Source organism: Oratosquilla oratoria, chromosome 23, assembly GCF_046742065.1.
Source record: "Oratosquilla oratoria isolate Oo_2021 chromosome 23, ASM4674206v1, whole genome shotgun sequence".
Taxonomy (NCBI): domain Eukaryota; kingdom Metazoa; phylum Arthropoda; class Malacostraca; order Stomatopoda; family Squillidae; genus Oratosquilla; species Oratosquilla oratoria.
The window spans coordinates 40,400,252-40,412,765 of NC_134799.1; the positions used below are offsets into that span (position 1 = coordinate 40,400,252).

Below are 12,514 nucleotides of genomic sequence, written 5' to 3' on the forward strand. Positions count from 1 at the left end.
GGTAAATTTAGATAATAAATAAACAGGTAAATAGTAGATAATAATTAATTGACAGATAAATAATGATAAATGAAAATCAAGCAAATAATTAACAAACAGACAAATAATAACAAACAAATAAACAAATGATACAAAATAATTGACAGTCATTACAGCATCTTGCTTAGATGTTTATCTAAGCGAATATTAAAGCTTCGAACTGAACTACATTGTACTGCCTCTGCAGTAAGTTTATTCCATTCATTAACTACACGCTTGACAAAATTGTTTCTACTCATTTCCAAATTGAATCTATTTCCTGACAGTTTGAGACCATTATTTTTTGTCGGCGTCTCATTCAGTGTAAAAAATTTGTCACTTGTGATGATGTCAATCCCCTTTAGAATCTTAAAGACTTGTATCAAGTCACCTCTGAGTCTACCTTTATTCCACATTTTTGGTATGTTATTGATCCTAAGGATAGAAACTCTGGTTATTAACGCACTGCCCACTCTTTACCTGCTCTTCTCCTTCCCTCTCTTTTGCTTAATTACACGTGACCTCAATTCAACTCCATTTCCTTCCTTAACCTCTTCATTTTTCATGATTTTTCTCATTCACCATTTTTTTTTTTTTTTTTTTTTTTTTTACTATTTTCACTTTTCTTCTTCCTCTCCCTGTTCTTAACTATCTTATTTTTTGGCCTTTCCTTCATCTTTCGTCTTATCCTTTCTTTTTCTTCTTGTCCTTTTTTTTTCTATCCAATTTTCTATCTATCCTCTCTTTCTCCCCTTCTTTGGTTCTTTCTCTCATTCATTTTTCTTTAACCTTGAGGGTCTTATATTCTCCCTTCCCCCATCTCCTTCTCTGCACCCTTTCTCCAACATTCCCTCCCCCTCACTTTTCTCCCTCTTCTATTCATCCTACTCTCTCGTCTACTATTCATTATTTTCACCAGACTTTTAGCCCTCGTTCCATCCTTTTACTTCTCTCCTTCCTCCTCCTCTTCCTCTTCCTCCTCCTCCTCCTCCTCCTCCTCCTCCTCCTCCTCCACCTCCTCCTTTTCTGTTTCATTAGTCATCCCTCTACAACTTTCCCACCCGACTCCTCTTTTTTTTTTTTTTTTTTAATTTCATCTGTTTTACTCTTCTTACGCCTTCTCCTGAATCTCCTCCTCTTTCCATTCCTTCTTCCTCTTCCTCTCCAACACCCTCGTTCACTCCTTTCTTTCTTCTTCCCCTCCTCTTTCTCTTTCATCTCCTTCTCTTCCTCTTTCATATCCTATCTTTTTCCTTCACTTTCCTTCTTCACTTTCTGTTATCCCTCCGTTCTGGAACTTACCTTAAACCTTTCCTCCACCATTTCCAGGAGTCCATTTCTTCAGTATTCTTGTCCCCATGGATAGAGGCGCAAGTTATTGCTCACAGAAAAGAGCTTCTTCTCATTCTCCTATTCCCCCTCCTCTTTCTCCTCCTCCTTCTCGTCCTCACCTTCCATCTCCTCCTCTTCCTCCTCCACCTCCGCTTCATCTTCCATCTCTTCCTCTTCAGTTGTTCTCCTACTCCTCCTCCTCCTCCACCTTGCCTTTCATCTTCTTTTCCGCAGCTCTTTTCCTCTTTCTCCTCCTCCTCCTCCCAAGATCTTTCTCTCTTCCTCCTCAGTTCTTCTCCTACTCCTCCTCCTCCTCCACCTCGCCTTTCATCTTCTTTTCCGCAGCTCTTTTCCTCTTTCTCCTCCTCCTCTTCCCAAGATCTTTCTCTCTTCCTCCTTTTCCTCGACTTCTCTTTTAGCTAAAAATAGCTAAAAAAAAAAAAGCTTAGAAATAGCTAAAAGAAAAAGAAAAAAAAGCTAAAAATAGCTAAAAATAGCTAAAAATAGCAAAAAAAAGCTACAAAATGGCTAAAATGGCTAAAAATAGCTAGAAATAACTAAAAAATAGCTAAAAATAGCTAATAGCTAAAAATAGCTAAAAATAGATATATGCATATACCAAGGCTTTTCCCCCCCTTACAAGGGAGGTATCCAAAAAGGGAAAGGCATGAAATCATTCCCACCCATTCCATCCCTGAATACACTCCACACCCCTCCCACCCTCCCTCTTATCTGAGCACCTCCTGGATGACGGGTCATCCCTTCACCTTGTCCACTGCCCTGGGTCAGAAGCAGTGTCGCAAGACACAGCACATCCACAGCAAGGCCGCTTCATAAAAGGAGAGGACGGGGAGAAATCCCTTCGGGCTGCGTCAAATTTTGCTCACACATACTACCTCACCCCCCATCCCCCCGCCCATTCCACCTCATGCAATCACAACCTCATCCATATACAACCCATTCTCCATTCGCCCCTGTCTTCTATCCTCTCCCGTCCTTCCTCAACAGACATTCCCCTCTTCCCCAAAGCCCCCTTCACCCCATCCATCCACCTCATCCTAGGACGTCCCCTCATGTTCACTCCCTCCACATCTGCCTTCCATACCTCTTTTACTAGTCTTTCTTCACTCATTCTTTCCATGTGTCCAAACCATCCTAATACTCTTTCATCAACCCTATCTCCCAGCTCCTTTTCCACCACTGTTCTCCTCCTCACCTCCTTATTTCTCACTCTATCTAGCCTAGTAACCCCCATCATACTTCTCAGACACCTCATCTCATACACATTCAAACTCCTTCTCTCTTCTTCTCTTATGTTCCATGTTTCTGCCCCATACAGTGCTGTTGGCACAATCACTCTTTCATACAGTCTCCTCTTAGCATCCATTCCCAAATGTCTATTCCTCATTACACTCTTTAATCCACCAAGGCATTTACTCGCTTCTCTCAATCTACATTCTACCTCCACCTTCACTCCACCTTTTCCTGCCACATTTGCACCCAAGTATCTAAAACTATCCACTTCCTCCAGTCGCTCTCCCTTAATGCTCACTTCCAGTCTACTGCCACTTTCACCCCTTTCACTTGCCCCACAGGGAGAGAGTCGGTCAAAGTGCACAGCAAGATAAACATGAGCAGCCTGAGTCCAAGGGCGTGGCAGTGGCACCCCTCCAAATTTGGACCTTTTCACCCAGTAATCACCTTTTGGCCTCTGGCACCCATACCGTTGGCCTGAGAGGTGTCAAATTGGACTCCACGGTAGCCCTAGCCGCCCTCAACCTGTGGGTGAGATGGCGGGTAAATCGGAGCGTGTGACCAAAATGACCCAAAATCCAAAAAATTTAGCCGAAAATTCGAAGGTGACCGATTTGGTCCAAACCTGCCCCACAGGGAGAGAGTCGGTCAAAGTACACAGCAAAGTAGACATGAGCAGCTTGAGTCGAAGGGCGTGGCAGTGGCACCCCTCCAAATTTGTGCCATTTCACCTAGTAATCACTTGTTGGTCTCTGGCACCCATACCGTAGGCCTGAGTGGTGTTAAATTGGACTCCATGGCAGCCCTAGCCGCCCTCGACCTATGGGTGAGATGGTGGGTAAATCGGAGCAAGTGACCAAAATGACCAAAAATCCAAAAAAATCTCAAAGGATTACCCCATGAATTTAGCCGAAAATTCGAAGGTCACCGATTTGTTCCAAACTTGCCCCACAGGGAGAGAGTCGGTCAACGTGCACAGCAAGGTAAACATAAGCCGCCTGAGTCCGAGGGCATGGCAGTAGCACCACTCCAAATTTGGGCCTTTTCACCCAGTAATCACCTTCTGGCCTCTGGCACCCATACCGTTGGCCTGAGTGGTGTCAAATTGGACTCCACGGCAGCCCTAGCCGCTCTCAACCTGTGGGTGAGATAGCGGGTAAATCGGAGCAAGTGACCAATATGACCCAAAATCCAAAAAATCGAAGGTGACCGATTTGGTCCAAACTTGCCCCACAGGGAGAGAGTCGGTCAAAGTGCACAGCAAGATAAACATGAGCAGCGTAAGTCCAAGGGCGTGGCAGTGGCACTCCTCCAAGTTTGGACCTTTTCACCCAGTAATCACCTTTTGGCCTCTGGCACCCATACCGTTGGCCTGAGTGGTATCAAATTGGAATCCACGGCAGACCTAGCCACCCTCGACCTGTGGGTGAGATGGCGGGTAAATCGAAGCAAGTGACCAAAATGACCCAAAATCCAAAAAATCTCAAAGGATTAACCCCCATGAATTTAGCCGAAAATTCGAAGATCACCGATTTGGTCCAAACTTGCCCGACAGGTAGGTTCTCGAAGACTTTATTCAAGGTGAAATGCTAGTTTCTTGGTACAAACACTGCATCCTTCACTACTGTCTTTGGAATTCACAGACATTCTTTTTACGGGGAAAGAAAGTCATGGGTGAGATTCCCCAAAGACTTTTTGTTACATGCAACCCCAGGGCAGTGGGTGAGATGAAGGGATGACCCATCATCCAGTAGGATACAAGAAAAGAGGGAGGGAGGGAGGGGGGTGGATGGGAATGGAGTATGTGGGGATGGAATGGGCGGGAGTGGAATTATGCCTATTGACTTTGGCTACCTCCCTTGTAAGGGGAAGAAAATCTTAGTATATGTATGTATGCAATCACAGAACAGTTATGTTCCTTGTGGCTGACTACCATTGCTGTGGTTTTTATTTGTTTGATTCTTAACTTCTCTCTCTCTGTCTTGCTCGCTCTCTCTCTCTCTGTATCTCTCACCATCTAGCCGCATTATGGGTTAAGTAGTTTCCTTTAGGCATATTTTCTCATTATATTCACAGCTCTTCCTCCTTCATGCTGAAAGATACAAAGACGGGTCACCATGAGCACAGCTCCCTTCCCCTACAACTAGGTAAATACAACAACTTAAATATCTCCACACAGGAACCTGATGGTCGCTGCCAACTGGTAGGCGTTACGAGCAACGGCTAGGGTGTGCACGCCCACACCACCCAGGGGTCTACACCAAAGTCGTCAAGTACCTCTCCTGGATTGACCAGGTATGTCACAAGTGCTCCAACATAGGCAGATTACCCAAAGTCTAAGTGCTAAAAATCTCTTCACTTGCAGGGAAGTCATGATTTTCTTTCCCGCAGTAAGAAATTGTAAATGAAGCTGCGGGGGTAAACCAGCTGTGGTTGTCAGGCTCTGCTGTGGAAGTGCTGTGTTTTCCTGCATTATTCCAATTCTCTAACCCATACAGTGTCATAGACATAATCACTCCTCCATAAAAGCTCCTCATTGTATCCATTCTCAGATACCTATTTCTCATGACATTTTTAATTTCCTCATGATATTTACTTGCTTCCTTCACAACTCAAGTTCACCCAAACTCCTCCACTCCCCACATACTGTCCCCTTTTCCTTTATGCAGCAGAACTGTATATGCACTCCTCCAGTCCCTTGGCACATTCCCCTTCCTTGGTCACACATTGAATAACCTCACTAGCCAATCCACTATAACCATTCCTCCCTTAGTCACTCTTCAACCTGAAGATGACCATGTCAGATTTTTCTTTGGCTAAATCTAGATAGTTTTATTCCTCTGTCAGCTGAAGGGATTGATGACGGTTTAATTAACCTTAAGGAAAATATTCTTCCATTTTCTAGGTTATGGAGCTGACGCAGAGTGAGCTGAGTCGTCCCGTGAATGCAACATGTCAGGGCCACCGGTGTCCCCTGGGGGAATGCCTGTCCTCTGCCAACATCTGCAACGGGTTCGTTGAGTGTTCCGATGGCTCAGACGAGTGGAATTGTGACCACTGAAGACTGAGTGGCAGGTGAAGACCACACGTGGACGAGAGCGTGGCGTATAGGGATCCCAAACAATGAGCCCAACCACATTAGGGCCAATGCACACTACATGGTTCATTTTCATACGGTTACATTTCGTTTGTGTTCCATCAAAATGTCACTGTGTTCACACCATACGTGATGCGGTCAGTCAGTGTGCCGCTGTTTCTCTGGTATGGCACCAAGAAAAGGTTGTGCAAAGGAACTTGCTGCAATTGCTCTTCTTTTAGATGAAGATGAGGTGCACAATTGCCAAAGGAAAAGAAAGTCATAGGGTGAATTTTGGACTTGACAAGCTCCTCATAGCCAGTGACCAGTTCTACCATATTGACTTTCCGTTGCTCATGACTATTTCTTCAATGTGCAAATACAAAAGTTTTCAGACTGAGGGTAAGTCACAGCCTTCCCCCTGTTACCACCAAGTGACTGATACATAACGATGCTCACACTTATGGCTAGGATGCAGAACATTTCCATTATGTATACATTTCATCCTTTGGAATTTCTTCCAAACATATCCAGTATGTACAAATGAAGGCTGTACAAAAGATGAACAATAGACAGAACATATAATGCAAACAGCCTAATTGACTTCAATGCAAAAAATGTATGAAAGCCAAACAAAGATGAATCATATAATGTGAATCGGCCCTTATATGGTGCACGCAGAGCGTATTGCAGCAAGTGGGTGGGCTCTAATATAAATAGACTTGGGGTTATAAAAAGACACTTACGGGTCTGGTAGAGACAATAGATATACTTATAAGGTGGATGAATTACGAAAGTATCTACAGTTTTCTCTTGAGTGAGAGATCATTTTTTTTTAGGCATTATGAAAACATTGGAACTGCCTCGTCACACAACATCAAGGACACCCATAACTTAACGAGTGATTAGTGTGATTGATATACAGTATCAGAAAGTTTGACAGTTTGGACAATGATTGTTCACTGTCTCTAAAACCATGGTCTAAGACAACACAGGTGCTTATGTGTGGTTTGAAAAAACTTCCCAATGGAACAGTAGACAGACAAGAAAAATGCTCTAGAGGTTGTACCTCTCATTAGTGGTTGTGTTTTCCAGTGGAAAGTTCCACTTCTGTGTCCATTTGTAAAGACAGTTTTTGTGCTCGTGCATGTCCGTGCAACAGAGGAAGGTGTCCGGACTGACGTAACAGTGCAGAAATACAGAAACCTAGCTGCACATACAGTATGCATATACAGTGTATACATTATGAAAATGTGTGTGTCTGTGCATGCATGTAAATACCAGTAACATATTTGCGTGTCTGTGTGTATGCCTCTTGTGTGCATATGTGTATGCATATGTATACATATCTGTAAATATTTATATGTATGTGTGAGGGTAAGCATGTTTGCATAAACTGTACATAATTATTACATGTACATATCACAGAAGTTAAAATGTCCTTGTTTAACTACACGTTACTGTAGCTTACAACACGTACTCGTACGATTTATGTGTCTGCCATCCGTGTTTAAAACTCGTTACTTTACCTCCCTCCATCTGGAGGGGGGAAAACCTCACGGGCTGACATTCAGTCTCTGAACAAAGCCTAAGCTCTCTAGTAACTTTTAGTGTCATCCCCCAACTTCACACAGGGAGAGCTGATAATAGGTAATTACTACTACCCTCATCCTCCTCCCCTTTTATTTCCTCCTCTTTCTCCTATTACCTAGAAACAGACTCATCCATGGATGCAGAAGCACGGACACCAGCCCAGAATATCTATCTGGAGGGACCTACAGGAGGCCCTGGGGGTCATTACTATGGTGCTACAGGTTTCTGACCACTATCTTGAGACAAGAAGCGATATTATTGAGTTTAGGAAGCGATGCTTTCAGTTTGAATGAAATCTTGTGTAAGAAAATAGTTTGGCACAGACTGCAGCAAAATGTGTAAAGGTTGCTACAGTATTGAGATTGTATGCTGGAAAATGTTAAGTGCGAACGATGCACATGAATGTATAACTTTTCTACAAAAGGTGTTAATGTATGATGAGATTTTTGTGTTACTTTTGTTCACCATGGGTTTCATGGACTGCATGTGTAGCCAGCTCATGCCATGGTTCACATTGAACAGATAATGTTCCTCGTGATTTATCTGATATATTATGCATGTGATGCCTTGTGTAGCACACATGTCTCACCCCAGGTTGTATGATATAATATGTGAGTCAAGCAAGGTATCTCTCGTTCTGCACAAAAGTGTTTAGGAAGAAATGTATGAGAAACTACATGACGGATGTGAATAGCCAGGTGAAGTAAAGTATGATTTTAGGTCCTAAGGACATTTCAGAGCTCACCTAGAAACGCATGGTTTGAGTGGGGATGGATACATTTTTTGCATGTTGGAATTTGATGGTGCACATCTGCATATGTGACACATGACCTTATCACATGCAAAGTGTGTTGTGGGATGAGTTAATTGGTGCAGGTTAGATACATTTTTTGCATGTTGGAATTTGATGGTGTACATGTGACAAATGACCTTATCACATGCAATGTGTGTTGTGGGATGAGTTAAGTGGGAGGTAGCCAAAAAGAAAAAGGCATAAAAACCATTCCCACCCACTCCATCCCTAATACACTCCACTCCCCTCCACCCTCCCTCTTATCTTGGCACCTCCTGGATGATGGGTCATCCCTGCATCTTGTCCACTGATCTGGGTCAGAGGCAGTGTTGCAAGAAAGTATATATACTCAGTAGAAAAGATTAGTCCCCAAAATGGTTGTGCCAAAAGAAAAAGTTATTAAAGGAAGAGAATGGAAGAGGTGAGGCTAGAAATTATTACACGAGAATCTGTAGAGATGAAGAACTTTGAGAAAGTTCTATCTATATCTACTCATATATACCAAGAGCTTTTCCCCCTTTATAAGAGAGGTAGCCAAAGAACAACAACTAAACTCGTCCCCAGTCTTGCAGGCAAGACATATGAAGAGACATTACAAACACTGGACTTGCTATCATTGAAAGAAGTGGTGTTCAGGCCAGTAAAGGGACCAGATAAAAGTGACAAACAAGACCTCTTTGGCACACTTGTCTGAAGGATGTAAAAAAACACAGTTTCCCAGATAGATGCATCAACTCCTGGAGTAGCTTAGAGAATGTAGCCCAAGTTAAAACCAAAAGCAGGTTCAAAACAATGTAGGATAAGTTTAAGATGAAAAAGCGGGGGGTGGGGGGGGGTCACGGATGTAGCTCCTTTCCTGAATATTACAATTACTAAAAAACACACAATGCACATATTCATTTATGTATATGTGCTAAAATAAGAGGGAGGGTGGAGGGGTGTGGAGTGTATTCAGGGATGGAATGGGTGGGAATGATTTTATGCCTTTTTCTTTTTTGCTACCCCCCTTGTAAGGGGGAAAAAGCCTTGGTATATATATATGTATGTATGTATGTATATGTATGGATGCATATTGATATGTATTTCTTATGTTTGTGTGTGTATGTGACTATGTAGACACATGTATACACAAGATTGATGTGCCTTAGTTCATAGGAAGGCCCTAGTACTGTGATGAAGGCATTTGTAGGATCTGCCTCTCTAAACACCTGCTGGACATGTGGGAACACAAGGTGAAAAATCGCTACACCACAACTGCATCAGTAATTAACTCAGTATGTTTTTATCTATATACCAAGTGGCTTCTTCCCCTTTGTAAGAGGGATAGCCATACAAGGCATGTACCCATATTCATCCATCCCATGTGCCCAAACCATCACAGTATTCTTTTATCAGCACTATCTGCCAGCTCCCTTTCCACCCCAGCTATCCTTCTCACCTCCTCATTTCTCACACTATCCAACTTGTATCACCTATCATACTTCCAAAATGCTTCATCTCAATTTTTTTTTGTTTCCTTTAAATTCCAAGTAGCCCCCATAGAGTGTCATATGTACAAGCTCCTCTTTTATACAGTTCTGTCTTTGCATCCATCCCCAGGTACCCATTTTTTATGACACTTTTCATCCTTCATTCTACAGTTTACCTCCACCTCCTTCCTCCATTCCCTGCCACAAGTCATACAAAATATTTAAAACTGTCCACCTCCTCTAACCTCTCTTCTTTAAGAGAGCTTACTGCCATCCTCACCCCTTTGTATATCTTATCACCTTGCTTTCACCAGTTGTTCCACCTCCACTAACCAGGCACCAGCTGCTCCACCTCCACTAAACAGGCACCAGCTGCTCCACCTCCACTAACCAGGCACCAGCTGCAGCTCCTCCATTACCCAGGCACCAACTTCTCCATCTCCACTAACCAGGCAGCTACTGCTGCTCCTCCACTACCCAGGCACCAGCTCCTCCACCTCCACCTCCCATGCACCAACTCCTCCACTTCCTCCTCCACTACCCAGGCACCAACTGCTCCACCTCCTCCACTAACCAGGCACCAGCTGCTCCACCTCCACTATCCAGGCACCAGCTCCTTCACCACTAACCAGGCAGCTACTACTCCTCCATTAACCAGGTACCAGCTGCTCCACCTCCTCCACGACCCAGGCAACTGCTGCTCCACCTCCACTACTCAGGCACCAGCTACTCCATTTCCTCCACTACTCAGGCATCAGCTGCTCCACTTCCTCCACTGCTTAGGCAACTGCTGCTCCACCTCCACTTCCTCCTCCACTAACGAGGCAGCTGCTGCTACTGCTCCTTCACTAACCAGGTACCAGCTGGTCCACCTCCACTAACCATGCAGCCACTGCTCCTCTTCCTCCACTAACCAGGCACCAGCTGCTCCGCCTCCACTAACCAGACAGCTACTGCTCCACCTCCACTACCCAGGCAACAGCTGCTCCACCTCCACTAACCAGACACCGGCTGCTCCACCTCCTCCACTAACCAGGCACCAGCTGCTCCACCACTAACCAGGCAGCTGCTGCTCCTCTTCTTCTAACCAGGCAGCTGCTGCTCCACTTCCTCCACTAAACAGGCACCACCTACTTCACTTCCTCCACTAACCATACAGCTGTTGCTCCACCTCCACTACCCTGGCAGCTGCTGCTCCACTTCCTCCACTAACCAGGCAGCTGCTGCTCATCCTCTTGTTCCTCTAACCAAGCAGCTGCTGCTCCACTTCCTCCACTACCCAGGCACCAGCTGCTTCACTTCCTCCACTAACCATACAGCTGCTGCTCCACCTCTTCCACTAACCAGGCAGCTTCTGGTCATCCTCTTGTTCCTCTAACCAGGCACCAACTGCTCCACTTCTCCACTAACCAGGCAGCTGCTGCTCCTCTTCCTCCACTAACCAGGCAGCTGCTGTTCCATTTCCTCCTCCACTAACCAGGCACCAGCTGTTCCACTTCCTTCTCCACTAACCAACTGCTCCACTTCCTTCTCCACTAACCAGGCAGCTGCTGCTCCACTTCCTCCTCCACTAATCAGGCACCAGCTGCTCCACTAACCAGACAGCTGTTGCTCTTCTTCCTCCACTAACCAGACAACAGCTGCTCCTCCACTAACCAGGTAGCTGCTGCTCCTCTTCCTCTAACCAGGCAGCTGCTGCACCACTCCCTCCACTAACCAGGCACCAGCTGCTCCACTTCCTCCACTAACCATACAGCTGCTCCACCACCTCCACTAACCAGGTAGCTGCAGCTCCACTTCCTCCTCCACTAACCAGCTCCTCCACCTCCACTACCCAGGCAGCTGCTGCTCCATCTCTTCCACTAACTAGGCAGCTGCTGCTCATCCTCTTGTTCCTCTAACCAGGCACCAACTGCTCCACTAACCAGGCAGCTGTTCCTCTTCCTCCACTAACCAGGCAGCTGCTGCTCCTCTTCCTCCACTAACCAGGCAGCTGCTGTTCCACTTCCTCCTCCACTAACCAGGCACCAGCTGTTCCACTTCCTTCTCCACTAACCAGGCAGCAACTGCTCCACTTCCTTCTCCACTAACCAGGTAGCTACTGCTCCACTTCTTCCTCCACTAACCAGGCACCAGCTGCTCCACTAACCAGGCAGCTGCTGCTCTTCTTCCTCCACTAACCAGACACCAGCTGTTCCACCACTAACCAGGCAGCTGCTGCTTCTCTTCCTCTAACCAGGCAGCTGCTGCTCCACTCCCTCCACTAACCAGGCACCAGCTGCTCCACTTCCTCCACTAACCATACAGCTGCTCCATCACCTCCACTAACCAGGCAACTGCTGCTCCACTTCCTCCTCCACTAACCAGCTCCTCCACCTCTTCCACTACCCAGGCAGCTGCTGCTCCACCTCTTCCACTAACCAGGCAGCTGCTGCTCATCCACTTGATCCTCTACCTGTTTCTCCTTCTCTTCCTCAAACCAGACGTTTACTCTGAAGTTTTTAGGCAAAGAATTGCGCCCAGCCACTCCCTCTGTCGGCTCGGCCAACCCACGCCAAAGGTATGAGGGCATGTTTATTTGTGATATTGTTATTTATTCTCTCGATTAAGAAAAAATGGATAATAAAGAATTACTCCAGATAGAAGTTGTTTGTGTACGTAGCAAAGTCCTCCAGCATTTCATCATCAGTGCTAGTGTACTAATACTTGTTTACAAGCGTATTAATAGTACAAGTGTACTGGTATCAGTGAAATAGCTCTAGTGAATTAATGTACTAGTGTATTGGTATACGTGTACCGGTGTGCGTGTACTAGGGTACGTGTCCCGGTGTTTTAATGTAGTGTTATGTTCCCATTCTCTTGGGACTTGTTTACTGAAATTAAAAAGCGTGGTATAGGCGAGTAATGCCGCTGTCTTGTCGGCGAAACACAATTCTTTATGCAAAAATGACATATTACACATTCAGGAGCACCGCGAAT

General features: G+C 45.2%; 1 protein-coding gene across 1 annotated transcript in view; it reads left to right on the forward strand.

Annotated features, from left to right (window-relative positions):
* Positions 1-5,665, forward strand: part of LOC143037771 (plasminogen-like) — an 18,358-nt gene extending 12,693 nt beyond the window's left edge. The window contains exons 2-3 of the mRNA XM_076206324.1: positions 4,812-4,899; positions 5,510-5,665. Coding sequence (XP_076062439.1) covers positions 4,812-4,899; positions 5,510-5,665 — 244 coding nt within the window. The remainder of the gene's footprint in view (positions 1-4,811; positions 4,900-5,509) is intronic.
* The last annotated feature ends 6,849 nt before the right edge of the window (positions 5,666-12,514 follow it).